The 18,835-nt window shown below is 46.7% G+C and overlaps 3 protein-coding genes across 3 annotated transcripts; 2 read left to right on the forward strand and 1 right to left on the reverse strand.

The window, feature by feature from the left end:
* The first annotated feature begins 1,161 nt into the window (after positions 1-1,161).
* CCR75_007449 (uncharacterized protein) lies at positions 1,162-2,295 on the forward strand. Its single transcript, XM_067965510.1, has 5 exons — positions 1,162-1,260; positions 1,341-1,407; positions 1,483-1,535; positions 1,607-1,806; positions 1,879-2,295. Exons 1-5 carry the CDS (start codon positions 1,219-1,221, stop codon positions 1,940-1,942), a joined length of 426 nt encoding a protein of 141 aa, XP_067822157.1. The 5' UTR covers positions 1,162-1,218; the 3' UTR covers positions 1,943-2,295.
* A 1,098-nt stretch (positions 2,296-3,393) lies between these two features.
* On the forward strand, positions 3,394-9,780 carry CCR75_007448 (uncharacterized protein; the record flags this gene model as incomplete). Its single annotated transcript, XM_067965509.1, has 1 exon — positions 3,394-9,780. The coding sequence occupies one exon, from the start codon at positions 3,394-3,396 to the stop codon at positions 9,778-9,780; it is 6,387 nt and encodes a 2,128-aa protein (XP_067822156.1).
* Positions 9,781-11,248: 1,468 nt separating this feature from the next.
* On the reverse strand, positions 11,249-18,309 carry CCR75_007447 (uncharacterized protein; the record flags this gene model as incomplete). Its single annotated transcript, XM_067965508.1, has 5 exons — positions 17,814-18,309; positions 13,857-17,750; positions 11,640-13,792; positions 11,560-11,590; positions 11,249-11,521 (listed from the first exon to the last, which is right to left on the reverse strand). The coding sequence occupies exons 1-5, from the start codon at positions 18,162-18,164 to the stop codon at positions 11,249-11,251; spliced, it is 6,702 nt and encodes a 2,233-aa protein (XP_067822153.1). The 5' UTR covers positions 18,165-18,309.
* Positions 18,310-18,835: the final 526 nt, after the last annotated feature.

Consider the following 18,835-nt stretch of genomic DNA (forward strand, 5'->3'; position numbering starts at 1 on the left):
TGTGGTCCTTGGACGGACTACAAAGTGCTACCAGGTGTAACGGGGCACTGCGACTTGTACTGTTTCAGTACAAGTCCACTTCACACTGCTTCAGATGTGAGTGGTGCCTCTCGTTAGGTGACGTACACTGTACGTATAGAGGAAGACTTCTCTTAAGGCAAGTTAGCTTAAGAGTGTAAAATGAAAACTGTATTAATATAGTTAAGTGTCTTGTTAATCTATCTTTGTAAATGTTGTCTTAACTATAAACTAATACTAAACATGTAAATGAATTCTTATCTATCTTATCTCGTAACTCTCTTTGATTACTTCTACAGCTGATTAGTCTGCGGAATAAATAGACATAATGGTCTATACCTATTTATGGATAAGAATTCAGGAAATTACTATATAAAGTAATTTCCTCCAAATAGTATCTACCTTTTAGATAATATTAATTAACAACCTTTTAGTGTTAATTTCATGTAACGATACACCCCGTTACACTTACCGTCTCCTCTCTGGGCCAAGCCATGTGGTCATCGTCTATATGTTAAAAAATAGATCCACTATTCCGTTCACTCACATTCAACGGTGCGATGAGCCCAAATTTATTACATAAAACACAAAATTTCAAAATAAGTTTCCCTTTGAATTTGTTATTTCAAATTCGGACTATTTTTAAAGCCGCAAATACAAGCAATTATTGGCAATGCCATATGTATACGTTAACAATTAGAAACGTATTGCAAGCGCTAGATAGATCAAGCATTTGAAAATCTTGACAGCCCAGAATTGCTACGAAGGTGAGACTACCTTAAAGGTCAATTTCCGACTCTTTAACTAGCATTATCCAGTACCGCTAGAAAGAACTTCACAAGAAGTAACGTATTGTTTTCCGAGAATCATTGCGATGTTCATACTAAGTTGAATGATGATTTGATTGCATCAGATTAATTCATAAGAAACTGCTAGGTTGCCCTCCCAAACGGGAGATAAAACAGAAATTGGAGCCGGCCAGTGGCCTTCTCACGGGTGTTGGAGTAGTTTTCAACTAGCAATCACGATGCATCAGCAAAGCTTCACACACTATCGTATTGCCCCAAGCACAAAGATACATGACGTTGTGAAAGCATCTCGTAGACTATATTAACTTGTTGAACCTTACGGGCATAAAGTTGTTCCTTTTGCATTAGTTTTAATTGACCAATCAAAATACAAAGTTCGTTTGCGTCGAAAATGAGCGAAGCCGCTGGGAGCGAAAAGATTATGTATACGACGGTACGTGGCGAGGCTGCAACCTCCGATTCGCATGTGTCAATGTGTCACCCTCACGCTTATCTAACGTTTGTTTGAGAAAGGCAACTGGGGCTTTCTTCGGAGTTGCCATCGGCTCCGTTGAAACGGTGTGGGCCATTCCAAAGCTTGGTGCTCCTTCTAAACTTGCTGGCAATCGACAAACTCTTCAAGACGACTCATTTGGACTCTATTGACTTCTTATAGGCGCGAAATTGCCCAAGCTTTCAAATCAGCTCAAGCACTTGGGAGCGCGCTCGGTATGTGATGTGAAAAACTGGTGCTTTCGTCGAGAGACTCTAATTCGCGATGTGAATTTGCATAAACGTAGCTTGTATTTGCTGCAGTCGGTTGTATTTATTCTACTGGAGAATATGTAGCAGCTAAGATTCGCCAAAAGGAAGATTCGATTAATGCTGGCGTGGGCGGTGCGTTGGTAGGTGTTGTGCCCGGAATTGTGAAACAAAGCATGCGCGTGGGTGTTGGCGCGGGTGTGGTTGCTGCTGCGGCAATGACGGCTGCTACGTTTTGGTAAGTTGGCAAATGATACGAGACAATGTTTGTTCGCTTTGACAACAGATTTCCTTTCTCGGTGTATGCTAGGCAATCATCTCAGGATTCGCCTTTTGAAAAGTATGCTACAGCCCGCAAAGCTGATCGCAATTGAAAACATTGCGGCGACAGAATTACGTCTTAGAAATCGACTGGCAATGCCACGAATACTTCAGATTGCATTACTGAATGGAAGTGTTAATTTGTGATATTGCTACTCCGCATATTTTAATTTTTCTTGTGTATTTACATCGACTACTGCTTTCACAAGAGTGAACCAAAATGTATATTATAATCTTAGTTACGATTAAGAATGGAGAGGATCCTGAAAACCCCTTCTTCACGTGGTCCGAAAAGATCCCTGGACCCCCATACTCACTTTAGGCTTGCTATGCTACACCAAATCACCGCAGTGAGCAATATGGCTGATAAATTAGATCGCGAAGCCGGTAATATATACTCCTACACTTAAGCCGTAGCTTACGCTCTTTGTCGTCATTGACACAATGTGGTATATTAAATAATTAGCAAACTCAGAACCAGTCGCCTTGCCGGTTAATTTATCGAAAGCTGATTCGTTAATGAAGAAGTAAACCGGTCTTTCTTAGACCGGATGCCACGGATGAGCACGGAGGTTCCCCGTACTGCTTCCCCGCTCAGACGACAGTCTTTGCAGTTCGTTATCGCTCCCTAGGCAAACTCGTCCTCATTTGGAATTCCACGGTTAACTTATTAGCTCAAGCAACGTGCTATTCTTCTAGTCTACTTCCTGCAAAACTAGTTGGCTTCGAAAATTGTGACTTGCTTGCACAGACCCACGAGCCACGAGAGTCACAGAGGCAGCCCAAGATGTGATGTAAGTCATTGTTGTGGATATCACGCTGCTATATACTATAAGGCGAATTGCTACTTGTGATCGCACGAGCATGCCTTAACACTGCGCTTGCCCAGAGTCAAGCAAGTTTGCAAATATGAAAGCGTGTCAAGCAGCTGAATTCTTACAAATAGTTTTCCTTGGTAACGCAAACCTTCGTGTCCATTGCTGCAACAGCATGTTCCTAAAGACTGAACGTTAAATCCTGCATTCCAAAAAAAACACTTCAAGTGAGTTCTCGTCGCACTTGTCTAAACAATGTGCCAACAGAGCTTTCTCCTGAAAACTTCGTAACAATTACTTTTATATTCAAGGCACGTCCATTGCAAAAACTGCGTTTTCCAAACTTTGCAGTTATTTAACGGCGCACATACATAGATTCAGTCAGTATACACAAACGGTGTTGTTTTTCTATCGCCAAATGGGTACATTCCCACCTATATGATAACCGACATAACCGTGGCATCCAAGTAACCCTCATTGAGCAACGTCACGGTAGTAAAACACCCGCAAAACGTTGCTCAATGCCAATGCGCTTGCGCAAAAAAGATCATTTCATAACGGCAACAAAATACCGCGGTAGAGAGTTAAATAAAAAGCCTACTAAAGAGCACGCCTCGTGCATCTACTTACGTCTGTATCTACTGCTCTTTGTCCTTGGCGCTCTGCCTTTAGTGCTTCATAGTGCCATCATGGATCGATCACCGACGTCTACGCGCTCGGAGCGGTCACTCCAGGGCCATGAGATCCCGTCAAGGAGCAACAAGAGCACCAAAAACGTTTCGTCCTTGCGCTCTTCATCCGTAGCATCTAGCGCTGAAACGCTCGTCGAGCTTCCATTTATCACGCCCAGTTGCTCGTTAGTGCTGCAGCTCACGCGTGTGCGGCACGTGCAGCACGCACTGATAGCGTCGAAGCTCGCAACGTGCCAAATTAAGACGTTTCAACAGGCCGTAGACGCTTATGCGGCTACAAATGGCAATACAATCCTCAACAAGGCTCAATTCATTCAGCTCGTGCGGTCCGTACCCGATTTGCAAACCGATGAGACGTTTAAGCCCATGGAAGAGACTCTCGCGCGTCTTTTTCGCTCGTTTCATGCCACGAATCGCACGAATCTGTACCAGCTATTGAGTGGCTGCTTGGTGCTACTACCCGGTGACGTGAAGCGTAAAATCGAGATCGCCATTGAATTCAGTCTTTGTAGCTGTGGCGTTGATCGCTCGGCGCCTCTTACGCTCTCAATTGTACAGACAGCCATGGGCTGTTTACTGCTAGCGCTATCGGCCATTTTTGACGTTTTGACTGCGAAAAAAAACGATTCGTTGGAAACAATAGCGTCGATGCTTATTACGTGCGTGGAGGAGACAATAACGCGTATGTTGGCTGCGAATGCATTGTCAAAAGACGATCCAGTGTCGTTGGAAGAGCACCTGTGGCCGTCTATCGAAGCAAATACTCGTGATTCGAACACTCTTGCATGGTTCGAACTGCTGGATTCAACCCAATGGCCACGATCGAAGGAAATGGCTGTATTGTCTGTACAAGGATCGTATTTGAAAAGAAATGTCGACGACTTGGACGAAAACAACGTTCTTCAGGAAGACGTCGAAGGGACGAAGCTGAGCTTTCGATTCTCGAGCGTGGATGGTGGTGTCTTGACCATAGGTGAACAGCAAGCTTTGGCGCTGTATGACTTGCTACTGGAGTCGCATTTTACGCGCGCAAGTCCTCAAGCCATGTACGATACGTTTGTGCAGCATACAAGTGATGGTTTGCTCGAAGAAGAGACGTTCTTAGAAGCTCTGGAAGAACTCTTGAGTATGACTGACACGCGTCATTTAATGGAAAACAATGTGTTTTTAGAAAAAATGCTCGACCTTTTTCGGTCGTTTTTGTCGGAAAAGTCTTCGACGGTGGACGCGTATGAAATTGCTGCGGGTTTAAGTCTCTTGACGTGGGGATCAAAGAGTGATAAACTTGCGTCGGCATTTCATTTCTTTGATGTGGAGAGTAAAGGTTCTTTAAATCGACAGCAATTGTGGCGATTTTTGCGGTCGGTTTTGATTACACTCTTGCATGTATCACCCCCGTTGGGAGCGCTATTGGAACAACGACATGGATCATGGGCGGCGTTGGTCGATTTAGGCGAGGAAGAGATTGTAGATGCGATTATGGAAGAGTGTTTTGTTAATGGCGACTCGGACGACGAAGAGGAAGTAGAAGATGATGATGGAACGGAGAAAGATGGAAAAGACTGTATGAATGAGATCGTGCAAGCGAGTTCGGATATGCGACTTGAATTGGTCTCGTTTGAAGATTTTGGAAGGTGGTACAATGGCGGAGGATACAAAGAAATGAGCTGGCTCGAGTTACTGGACCTTCGAAAGTGGGTGTTTGTATCGGCTTCCTTCGACCTTGAAGGTCTTGATACGCGATCCGTGGATCCAATGGTCGCGAGTCATAATTACTACTCGGCTAATAACATTCAAGTCGATATTGATGCATCGGATCCACCCGACGGCGTTCCTGGGATTAAAAAGCCTTATTTTACATTTGCGGATGTGATTGATGAGGTCGATGACGAGGATGAAGCTGTGCCAATGCAAATAAATCGGTCTTCGGGATCTCTTGAGTCATCATCGACAGCGGTACAATCAAACAATAGCAGCTCTCCCGCCACGCTGCCTGCGATTTGTTTAAAAAATGAAATTGTACTGGAGTTTGATTTGCCATTTGATACTAGTGACGAAGCTATGACGGAGCTTCTTATAACGACACTAAGCTTTGATAATGGCGATTTGATCCAATATTTTGAGCTTCAGCGTGTAACGAAGCTCAATTACGTGCAATTGCATCGCGTTTATGACGTTTTTGAACCGTACATGGACAATTTGATGAATTCGTGTATTGAAAAGAGCACATTTGACCGATGCGTGGGCACATTACTCCCTTTGAATGTCGCACCGAGTGTCGCTGCTGCGTTTCATACGAATAGCAATGCACGCATGCTTGCACCACAAAGTATGAAACAAGAAAAGGACTCGAAAATGGTCGCGGATACGCTTAGTCGACTCTTTTTTGCGTTTAATCGTGGTGGCACGGGCAAAATTGATTCAATTGAGTTTGTATCAGCCTTTATAATGTTCTGTGCGGGTTCCAAGAGTGAGAAGTTGGCCTTTGCGTATCGTCTTTTTGACGCGGATGATGATGGGTGTCTCACTCGCCGAGAAATGTGGAAGTTTTTAAGGTCGTTCTTAACAATGTTGTTGGCTCTTGGGAATGGTTCCGAGTTGTCTGCTAAAGCAATTGCGAATGTGGCAGATACGACTGCGATTGAGATTGCTGATTGTATTTTCAAAGACACGGACAAGACGTTTAGTACGCGAGAATCGTTCACTACGCATGAAGAAAGGAATCCCCGTCATAGTTTGGATGCTTCTATCCAACATGAAAGTACATCAACCACGAGTACAGTGCGGCACCATTCAAACGCGCGGTATGAGCATCGAGGATCGTTACCAGGGAATGAAAAACTTCATCTATTTGGTGCAGCATCTCATGCAGCGGGTGCAGGTGCTGGAAGCGCATTTATTCGTGGTGGTGTTGTATCGTTTGAAGAGTTTGCGGTGTGGTACTCGCAGCAGGGCTATGCAATCATTGCTTGGATTGAATTATTAGACACGAAAAAGTGGCCTGAAGTACCTCATTCCGTGTCGGATGCGATTTTACGCTACATTAGTCGCCAGCAACACGCGCTTGAGAACGCTATTCAAGCAGGGAATGACGACATTGGCTCGGGGTCGTCGAACGACACGGTTTCTTCTAACGAGAGTAACAATCGCCTGGATACTTCCGAAGAAAGGAATTGTTCGGATTCCGACTTGACTGTGCTTGATACTACAGCCTTTCGAGCTATCGATCGTCTTGCTGTTGAATCGGATATGGATGCTGTTAGTGGAATTTCAAACCTTATTACGTCGTTACCAACGTCAGCAGCTGGTGTGAAGGATCTTTCGTCGGTAGCTTTGCAATTCAAGCTCACGAGCTATGACAACACGTTCTTACGGATTCGTCTTAAAGACGTTGCAATCGTGTACACAATCTCGGAACGTATGAATTTAAGTCGCTTAACCAGTGGGGAATTGGTGCATTTGCTAAAGAAAAAAGCACACCATCGATCTTTGACAAAACCTGGATTCTTGCGCGCTATGCGCGATCTCGTTCCCCGTGATGAGCTGTCGAGTGAAGATCAGGAGTTTTTGTCATTTCATTTGCTTCAGATTTTCACGCTCTTTGAAAGTGAAAGCATTCTACCGAGTAACGAAAGCCACCACGAAGAGCATGGCAATGGAGGAAGTATGAACACTATCTCGGTCGAAACGGCACAGTTAGCCGCGGCGTTGTGTGTGTTTTGTGGGACGACGAAAAGTGCTAAACTTGGCGTTTTGTTTAAACTTTTTGCGTCGCATGGAGATGGACACGTCACTCGTCGTCGTCTTTTTGAGCTGTTCAAGTCAATTCTAGTTGTTTTGTTTGCTTTTTCGAGCTTAAATGCCACGACAAGTCAATCGAATGACCCTGGATCTGTCCAATCTTGGAGCACAAACTCGATCGCTGAACGTGCAGCAGGAGCGGTGATTTCAAAGCTCTTTTGTGAAGCCACATGCAAACGTCCAGACGCCATTAGTCTTGCAGAATTTGCAGCATGGTATGCTGCTGGAGGGTACATGGACTGCCCTTGGCTTGAGCTGCTTGATTTATCGAAATGGCCCGCGAAGGAAGCATTTGAAGCGAGTAAGCGTGAAAAACCTTTGATCTACGCTTTTGACGCGGTGGAAGAAGGCAACATTTTGCACTTTACCGAGAGTGATATCTCGACGTATCTCTTTATGTTGCGGTCTACGAAATTTGGAGATTTAAGCGTGAGTAAAGTGTACGACGCGTTACTGGCGTACGCGACTCCATCAGCTGAAGACGCTCTTAAAATGTCCAAGACGGTTGAAACGCAAAACCGTACTGGTCAAATGTACTCGTACGCTGCGGTAGAAGAAGACGAAGGCGCGTACTTGGTTCTAACACGTACGAACTTTTACGAATGCGTCCGTAGTTTGGTTACGAAACATGGCATGTCGGAGAAAGCGCAGCAAACGTCGTCGAAATTGCTTTCACGGCTGTTTAATGTCTTTGATCGTAAACGTTGTGGTCGAGTAAATGCTCTCGAGCTCGCATGTGGTTTGAGTATATTAGGAAGAGGTTCCAAGAGCCAGAAATTGTCGTTGGCATTTGATTTTATCACGAAAATGCGACAACAGCGGCACAAGACACTTGCGAGTTATGTAGTTCCTCCTCCAAGTACGCGCTTGCATGGCTTTGGAGCGCAAGGCACGAGTGGATTTGGTCTTGGATTTGGAGGTGCTTTGAGCAATCAAGTATTCATGCCTGGTACGAATGGTGCTCGATTCCCTAGTACGCGTGGCTTTGGATCCATTGCGCAAGGAATGCGAAGTACGAAGAATCGATCCGTGCCATCTGTGTCGACTACTGAGCTGAATGCGCTTCCGCATTCTGTCTTGTTCATTTACTTGCGGTCGTTTTTACTCGCCCTCATGGCACTTAGTGATGGTACATACCGTCTTGGATTGGAAAAGATTTATGCTGAAGCCGATGACTTTATCGAAGAAGCAATGGGTGACCTCATGACGGATGTTGTGGCGAATGGAAGCGCTGTAGTAGCATCGACGAATGGACTCTCGGGGTATGGAAGTACTCACTCACGCACCTGTGTCACGTTTGAGCAATTTGGCGAGTGGTACAATACTGGAGGCTACCAGCTAATTTCGTGGGTAGAGCTTCTTGATGTCACCAAGTGGCAACAGCAGCAAGACTTTCAAGACCAGACAATTGCCATGACCACGACTGATTTGACATCCACTTCTCAGCGCACGCGAACTGCTTCGGTTATGAAGTCACAGAACCGTGGACCGTTATCGACTCCAGCTCCAATGCCCGTGGAGCCCATGCAGCCAATTCAACAACCTACAAAGCCCGTGACACGTCGACGACAAGTGCGACAGAGCGACATTGTATCAACTTCGTTTGTCCGTGGTCCTTTCAACCCGGGTTTCGACGACTCGAAACAACGCCATGGTTGTGAGTCTATGAATGGCAGGAGTGTTCTCTCGTCGGATGGACCTGTGATGGTATTTGCCGTCGCAAAGGACGCGGCCGAGTTGCAATTTTTTCACGAAGATATTGTGGCCTTAAAGACATTTCTTCGACAGACGCAACTTCATTCCGTGACGTCGTGGGAATTACAAGGTGCAATTCTTGAAGCACTGGACTTGCCACGTCGTACGAGCTCGAAAATCCTCCTTACGCAGCGTAGTACGTTTCTTCGTGCTGTCCAAAAGATGTGTGTGACGTTGCCTTTAATGGCGCCACGAAGTGGATCGAACGGTCTCTTGGGGTTCTGTAATGACGAAGACACAGAGCTATTGCATCGTCTTCTTGGCGTATTTTCGCACGAATGCCATGAAAACGACGAGCGCGTTGTTTCGGATGAAGATACTGACGAGAACGATTTGATTGACGTGGATGCGGCAATTTGTGGACTCTTGGTTGTGTGTGAAGGCTCAATGCTTGAGAAGCTTCAGTGCTGTGCTGCCTTGCTCTCGGATGATGAAAGCACTTTTAACGGTGAAGGTGAAGGAAAAGAAGAATTTGATGAAGTCATGGTCCAAGTTGAAACAATAAGGTCGAGTCTCATGTGCTTTTTAATGGCGTTTTACGCCATTAGTAGTTCGTTGAGCGCTGAAGTTGCACGTGATTCGGCTGAACGTGGTGCCGTTGCTGTGTTGGAATCATTCTTGGAGGTCGTCTCGGAGAAAAGTAGTGCTGGTTTTAAAATCTCGGCGCGAAAGGAAAAAGTCGAGGAAAAAGTCTCGCTTCGTGTCTTTACCGACTGGTTTAGTAACGTTGGGTACCCGACACATTCGTGGCTGGAACTTGTGGTGTTGCATCATTGGCCAGCAGCGATGAATGTCTGTGGTAGCAATGGACTTCCAGATGCGTTGTAGGAAAAGAATTAATGCTAGACGACCAAGTGTAGAATGTCAGGAAATCGGAACTTGTATTGTGAATTTCTTAGTGAATTTTAACTTTTTGCGTCCCATGAAGTAAAAAAGCCATTCCGATAAGAATGATGGTCGCTCCGAGAAACCAACGGAAGTGTAGGTTCTCGTGGAAGATAAAGGAGCCGCTAGCTGCGGAGAGGATGAAGTTGACGGCCGCACTGGTTACTGTAGCGGTGAGGGAGTCGGTTTCGTGGAGACCTTGGACAAAGTAATGGAGCATGAGGCCGTTGACACTTAGCATGAGGACAAAACTGAAAAGTCGGATGCTGTATGACAGGGAAGGGCAGAATGGCGACAGGGCCGATAGGTGGCACTGCGCGTCGACGTACTGCAGTGCACTGGATTCTGTGTCCGCACCGAGCTTTCCTAGTATTCCACCAAGAGCCGCGAGGCTCCCGGCAAAGGCACTATTACAGAGCGAAGTCAGGAATGAAGGTCAGCTTGAGGCAATATCATGACGTACCTATATCGCATGAAAAAAATGTATAAAACGCACGCAGCGTTGCAAAATGTAGCTACGAGTGCGGCTTTGAATAAAAGGACCGCGGTATGTAGCCATCACCAACTATGCCTAAACTTATTTGTAGATGGCTCTCATTTATTACCCTGCGTGTTTCCACCGAAAGTCTTACTAGCCATTAGTACAACCAGGTGTCGTTGCCATGTATTGCGATTCTTTACCTATGTAAGCGCGCCTTAATTACAAGTGTTTACTGTGTTATATATTATCAATTCGCCGCGCTGTAGCCGCGAAGCTACAAGTAGCGTTTCCACCATGCACAGAAGACTTTTTTAAAAGGATGCATACTACAAGGATTAGGCCGCAGGAAATCAAAGGCAAGTCCCTCTATCAAATCGCTAGTTGCAAGACTTTCAGTCACTTAAGCAACCATACAAGTCTCCACCGGATCTTCTTCTTCAAAACGAGACCTAGTTTGCGATTTTACGATTTGTGGGGTCAATGGGCATCCTCACACCTAATGTTTTGCCCAAATGTCTATTCCACTATGGTGCAACTTGATTGCATCTGCACGTGGATTTCGCTCGGATGTTTGATCATGCAGATAAGTCGCGAGGATCGATTACCAACTCGTCCATAATCCAAATATTTTTATAATATTAGGAGCTGTTTATGGCACAATAAATTTCGCAAAGCGTCGGTCAATTAGATTAGTTTGCTTAATTTATCGAAGCCAGCCGGTTCAAATCTGACCATTTGCAGCCACACGTGGCTGAAATCACCTCTCACAATTTACTAAACGTCAGAGTTTAAAATTATTCACTTTTCTGTTCAATCAAATCTTCAACAATATTAGTTATTAATAGAGCTGACAAGTCAGTCTCTACTGTCTTTTATGTCCTCATAAGTCATTTCGCTACTTGCCTCAACACCCCGTAAGCAAAGTTTGATTCAATCACCATGGCCGGCCGAGTTATTCAAAGCGCTGCTCAGAGATGGCTCGGTGACAAGGGCACGTGGCCCGTTCTCGTAACTTGCGTAGCCGCTGCTGGCCTCTGTACGGCACAGTGCGTGCGTTACCTCGCGGGCCACCCAGACGTGAACTGGAACAAGCAGAACCGTCAGGACATTTTTCGCTACAAGGAGGAAAAGGGCGCCGATTGGCAGTCCCACCGCCGCAAAATCGCCACGCTTCATAAGAATGCCATCAACGAGGCCAAAGGTCTAAACAAATAAATCGCGACTTTTTGAATGACAAGTACCAGATACATATACTCAACCAAAATATTCCCTCTACTAGAAAAATATAACTTTCTTTTCGTTTTACATTTAAATTACGCACTTTAAACACCCATCGTCCGTCCCGAGCAACAATAATTGCCGCAATGGCAACACCGCCACACTCTGTGCCACGACACGGCTCCGGCTACTCCGACTCGCTCCTCCTGGCTCTGAGAGCTGCCACACCTCCATCCGCTTCATCACAGGCGGTTGAATCAACACCACCGCACGTGGCTCCATCGGCAATAGCGCGCAATATACGCGAGCACCAAAGGCAACATACAACACTGACGTGTCCGCACCCGATTGCACCGTAACTTGCGCCGCACAAACGCCTTCTGGCACGCCTGTAATCGTCATACGAAGCTGTGGCGGTTTCGCAGTTTGCAGCTCCATACGCCATACACGCGCTTCTTTCTCGGCCCCTAGCACCAGCAACTGCGACTTGGAAATCTGTACCACGTGTACAATCCGCGCTCCAGCCTCGAGAGCTTGCCACTTGATCACATACCGCCCTGTACGTGAATCCAACAGCACAATGTATCCCGTACTAGTCCCAAGCACGAGATACGCGACGGTATCAAGAAACGACGTCATAGCAGTTAAACTCAAGTGCGGCAACAAGGACGCAAGCCCCGCAGGATCCGCCCCCCATTCTGCTACCACACGTGGACCTCCACGGGCATCAATGCCAAGGACACGGTGAGCAGTTGCTACAGCCACGTTTATTCCCGACGTCGCAATTGTCATGGCCACAATAGGCTCTAACGTTGCCGAAAACGGAAGACGCATTCGCATTTGACTCGTGCTTAAATCCCAAAGCAACACACACGACGCTGACGCGGCAACCGCCATGCCGCCGTCTACTTCCATCGCACCACGTCGATATGCCGAACCAACGCGAGCTACAGCAAGCACTGGACGAGTGTCTTTCATCGTAATAGACGCAGCAGCGCGTGCTTGCATGGGATGGTCCGAGAGTCGCCACACACGGCACGAACCGTGTCGACTACCAGTGAGCACGATTTCTTCTTCTAAATCGACACTTGTACAGGAAATCGCACTTGAATGCGCTTTTAAAGACTGTCGAATCTCCGCGACAAGAGCCCACGACGTTTTCAAAGGACTGGCAGTCGTGTTTAAATCTTCATACCGTGTATCAAATGGCTGGACTACGCGCGGACGGAGCCACACAGCGTCTGCATTAGGACGTTCATCAGCCGAAGTGCCAACTTTTCGCTCTCGTCGCGCTTCTTGCAAACAAATCAACTCATTATTTAACGCACTCTCCCAATGCGTCGCAGTGCTTCCGCTTCCAACAAGAAGTGTCGATGGAATTCGAAGAAAACTTGTCGCACGGACGGCGTGGAGACGTACGGCGTGGTATGCCGTACGCAATAACTCGGGAGGGTACGTTGTGTACTCCTCGGGTGTAACCGTGTCGGTATGGAACCAAGTGTTTTTCAGAGTGGGCTCGTCTTCAGTACGAATTTGATCAGCTCTTTCGTCTGGATTTAACAACATTTGCTGCGATTTTCCAAGACGATCGTCGAGCGCACTCAAGTGACGCGAACTGGAACGTGCTTCGTGGTTTCTTCCACTTGCTTCGGGATTGCCAAGTGGTAGTAATAATAATTGAAGCACGGAACTGCCCGCAACGATCGGGAACGTCCGGGAGAACATTTCTTTGCCCAATACAAGACGAAGAGGTACGCACAATTCGCTCATTAATTCACTTGCAAGATCCCATTGAAAATTTGAGACTTCGAGCTCGGCATAGACGTCACTACAACGTTTAAGAAATCGGTTCAGACCGTTTACTACGGTCGAATCGGACACTACAGCATCCGGACCGAGTTTTTGACACACGGCAGCGATGGTACGGGAGAGTCCGACGACTGTAAATGCGCGAAGATTTCGATGATCGGCATCTTTTAAACCATTAAAGCTCTGAAGCACTTTTTTCGTAAACCGACTTGTCTTGGTTGGTGGAAGCGAGTCATTGAAATGGCGTTTGCTAGCAGTTGCAGCCGCAATTACAGCAGTCGCGACACGAGGACTGAGAAAAGGTGGCGACGTTTGTGCTAAGAGGTCCATTAAATTACTACGAGCCCGTCGCGAGAGGAGATCATGAAGCGCTGTGGGGTCATTCAGCGTTCGTACAACGTGTCGTAACATACGCAACAAGACATAAATCTCACGACCAAGCTCCTCCTGTTTTTAAAGCACAAGCATTAGAACAAGTGCCTCGACGTACTTATATTTGTCACGAACGTACCGGGACGCCTTCAATCCGTACGGACGCAATCTTCTCTGCTAACGTCACTAGTTTTGGCAATACGTCAAAAAGCCGAGGAAGCAGCAAGTGAATAACCGCATACTCGCCAACTTCTCGACAAATTTGTAACACTGCGTCCGCGACGTGATGGGATTCATACAATTTGGCCTTGAGTAGAAACGTTAAATGAAAGTCCGATGCTTCGGGCTCCGTGTCTTGGCCATGTCCGCCACCAGACGCGATACTTACCTTCCTGTCGGTACGTCGAAGCGGCTTGGATTCGGCAAGATGCGTCCATCGACTTTTAGCACGACCAAGCTGATTTAATAGAGCAGGAAGCACGTACTTTACAGTCAGCGAGGGCCCGAGCATCAATGGCGAAGACAATTCTCCACACGTGACGGCAGCAAGTGCCGCAGATTCCGCGGCAAATGGCGGCAACGGAGCCGGATGGATCGAATCCGGCGTCATGGATGATTGCAATGTAACATCGACATCTGCTGCTGTAGGCGGCACGAGCCACTCGAGGATGACTGGTACAAATGTGTCGAGGATAGTCGCTGCTCCAAATGCCTGTAGAACTGACAAGACTACCTTCGGCGCAGCCAAACAGCAGCGATACAACGGAGCCAAGTCGTTCTTTTCGTACAAACGGACGACGTCTGACAATAATTCCGCGCGAGCTTGGTCTCGACCAAGCTGACGTGCCATTTCCGGCAGCAAAAACACGACAGCTGCTGTCACGCATTCGACACGAATTGATTCGGTATGGGAACGCGCGCGAAAGAAACGCACGAGTTCTGGCATTGCGACACGAAAGTGCAGCTCCGAGAGATTTGTCAAGGATGAGAGCAGTTGTCTTGTTAGTGTTAAACGTGCGTGCCAATTCTGGTCAGGAACAGTGTGGAGTTTCTTTAAAAACATGTACACGACCATCATGTCATGAGGGAACCACGCTGACGGCGCAGCGTGGACAGCATGAGGAGGGAGTGTCGACAAGACACACTGGTTCTCTTGCGACGACTGACAAGAGTCTAGTTGTCTTGCTTGTATCCATTCAAAGCCATCAATTTGAGAGACAAGAAGTAGACGTTGACGTGGATCGGGATGCAACATATCCAGCACTCCGTTCTTTAAATTCAAAGGCAGACCCGCGAGTCGATTTGATACAGCGTGGTTCCACCACAGACGCTGGTTTGTTGATAATTTTTTGCAAGAAACAGAAACGTAACGAGAGATCCAGCTACTCGGTTCTGGAGCTGTAGCTTGACATTGCGTCTGATGTCGTGCATACGCTGCTAAATACTGTTCTAACGACCGTCTTGAAAAGATAGGCGACCGAGTATATAGCTCCGCAACAAGACATCCGAATGAAAAGATATCAGCAGCTTGTGCACGTTCAAATAAAGTCAAATCATGCGCCGTCACCACTTCGAGCTCTTCCGGAATGCTATAAATCGGATCAATAATCGCATCAGCAAAGATCAAGTCGTCTTCAAGATTTCCTTGTACCACATTACATGGCGTTGTATCTCCTTTCACATCCGTCTCGGGGGTAGGAAGAATAATTCGCAATCCCAACTGAAGAAGCTTACAATCCACTTCATCCAGCGGCTCAGATCCGTCGCACCCGCCTGCCTCTGTGCTCATATCAAGATCTGACATAAGCATGTCTCCCAACACGTTATTAAACGGCACGAGCACGTCATGACTAGCACTGACACTACGTCGGTGACTGCTTCCTCCATGCGATCCATCGTCTTCTGGCTGTCGGATTTGCTGCCATAAATCACGCAGCAAGTGAGTCCCGGGATTCGGACTTCCGCTCCCTAACGACGCGTGTCGAGCATGATGCGTTCCTTCCCGACGGTCGTGTCCAAGCCCGACACTCGTTCCTGGTTGAGACGTGCCGTTTGTTAGCACACGCAAGTGATCAACTGGTCCATTGCTGCCAGTGAGGCTTCGACTATTCGTTCGATTATACGACGCTCCTGAATTCGGTGAACTCCCGGAAGCTTCCGACCCATTCCAAGTCTTTAGCCCATTCGTAAAGCTATTGTTGGTACCCGAATTTGTCGGATTGCTCGAGTCAAGATAAAAAAGCGTGCCTAATCTCGTGGACGCACTTGTACCTAGCGATGGTGTCGACGGTGATTGCGTCTCACGTGTATTGCTCACTATATTCATCGACGGAGACCCTTGGGATTCCAAGACTGTTGTTGCATTCACTTGCGATCGAGTCCGTAGCTTGTGACCTCCACGTCGTCGATGCTTGAGATTTCGCATAATCACTTGACTACGCGTCCCGTCCGTTGGTGACGCTAGTGTGACTGGATTTGTTCCCGTTTCTCCTGCACTTTGGCTATGCAAGAGACCAAAACGGGACGTCTCGACGTCTGAAAACACCAGTCCTCGTGCCCCCATGGCGTTCAATTTACCATGCCCACCACTTCCAATCGATGCCAATGGACCACTTCCATTCAAATCCTTTTGGGTCTCTGCAATCACATGCATCGCTCGCGAAAGCATCGCATTCACCTCTTTCTTCATCCCTTGTGGCCTCCATCCAGCACGTGAGATCGCGTCTTCATGACTCAAGTCCACGTTTTGTGTCAACCTCTCCAATGCACCTTCCTCTTTGTTCAAACAACGATACACTCGCGGTGGATGTGCTGTCTTAAAGAGTTGTACAAATCCAGGACTTTTTTCCGTGGCTTGTACAAACAATGGCACATTTTTCGCACGAATTGCAGCATCGCCACTTAACGCCGCGCCAAAGTTTAAATCAATCCACAAGTGAAGTTGACTCGAGACACGATCACTTTCAAGCATCTTGCGATGCCACGTGACAAACGCCACTGCAGCGTTGGTATTTGTAGTGTCGCCCCATGCTGGAAATTCCAAGTCTTCCATCTCGTCATGATGCAACGATGTAAAGATGCGTGCATCCAGATAAAATTCAGGTACACACTCGTCTGGCGTCCATTCAAACATTCGTGCCATGGTTGCCGGGTATTCTTTTGCTTGGAAATCCCCACGCACAACGCGTCGTAGTAACGCCATTGGCGTTCGTCGCGCTGCGTAAATATAGTACGTAATCTCGGACAAACTCTCAGTAATATGATGCGGTACGGCACTGCTCGCAAACGTTCGATCGAGCTGTGCGTCGCCTTTATTGAGTCGAAATTTGCTCTTACTCAAGTCACGCCAGCCATTGAAAGGACCGGCAGTAAAGTCCGTGACCCACGGTACAAACGGATGAAAAATACCGTCTTCCATTCGTCGTCCAGCTGCCGTGTTTAAAGCCAAGAGATACGCCAAGTTACTCATGTCTCCTGTACTCCATCGGTCTGTCATGGATCGAGACGTATAGGACTCGATATCGCGGAATAATTGAGGAGCTTGTATTTGGTCAGGATACGGTCTTTTTCGAGCATGGATGCACGCATCAAGGATACGTGGAAGGGCTGCAAGATGGACCCATAACGTGTCGGATAAGAACAACTCGCGTGGTGTAAAGCCATGACACGCCAAGCCGCGAGTGTGAAGGAATGCGAGGATACGAGTTAATTGGTATAACACAAGACGCTTCTTGAGATCTCCGAGTGCGTTCTGTGGCTCGGTGGTGAAGCTTGGGACATCTACTTGAGGGTGCCCGTCGAGTACCGAATGATTGTACTTAAGTACGTCTTGAAACGATTGAGGATGGTACTTAAAAATAGCATAAGAGCAATTTTGAACTGGGTCGGTATACACCCCTCGAAGGAGAGGCAAATGCGGATTCTCTCGTCTCGCGTGGTTTGCAAAGAGTCCCTGGGTCACTTGAGCATTGTTTGTAGGCACGTAAAGTGGAATGTCCGTGTATAGAAGCTTAAGTACGTCTGTCGATGATAGCTACAGTCTAAGTGTTAAGTATCGTTACGTTTAAGGGTATACGGAAGGGGTATCTTCACGTACCGTTTGTAGCTCAGAACCGTGGGATTGATGAAACATAAAAGACTTTGATGTCTCGATATGCTGTTCGAGACCTTTAAAGCTCAATTTGTGCGCTAAAAGCGTTTCCAAATCGGAACAGGGATGGATTGGTTGGTAATTATGGGCTGTAGCTTGTGCTTGGGAGCACGAAACTGACTCGGATGACGGCGGAAGGGGCGGTAACGCACGCACTAGCCATTCGGCTAATTGCGATTCATCTTGTGGATGAGCCACGAGACAGCGGACGGCTGAAGACTCGGAGGATGGGAAGACGAAGTTCCAGCCTAGAGATGCCTGGAGCGCCTCCCGCACGTCGCGAGGCGGCGTGGCCATCGTGCTGCACTCTTCGGCAGACTGAACTGCTCTTATTTTAGGTTGTGCTATTATTGATGAGTAAGAGCTTAGTATTTAATCTTAACCGAAAGATGTTGCACCCGTGTGCTTAACTACGAAACTATTTGAAATAGTGACGTTTTCAGATTCCTTGGGACAATTACCTCAGCTGCCACGAAATAGCTTTTAGCAACATCCAAGCGGAAAAGAAACCCGCAACTGAGGAAGTATGCATCTTTTAAATTACCGTTTTTGACTTTGATCTTCCAAAGGCGGCACACAAATTGTGATCTAAATAGCAATATTCAAGCACATAAATAAGTCTTGCTGCATGCTACTACTTTCTGTAACGGGTGTAACGTTACATGAAATTAACACTCAAAGGTTAACTAATATATTATCTAAAAGGTAGATAATATTTGGAGAATATTACTTTACATAATAATATTCTAAAAGCTTATCCATTGGTAGATATAGACCATATCTACTTTCTCCGCGTCCAGTCAGCGCTGGACGCGCGCAAAGAGAAAGACATATTAGACTTTTAGAACATATTTCGTATTAGTAAGTATTAAGTTAGTATTAAGTAGATAGACAAGAAGAACTTAATTATATTAATACAGTTTTTATAACCCTCTTTAAAAGCACGTGTTTTAAAGAGAGTCTTCCTC

Source organism: Bremia lactucae, linkage group LG2 (assembly GCF_004359215.1).
Source record: "Bremia lactucae strain SF5 linkage group LG2, whole genome shotgun sequence".
Taxonomy (NCBI): domain Eukaryota; phylum Oomycota; class Peronosporomycetes; order Peronosporales; family Peronosporaceae; genus Bremia; species Bremia lactucae.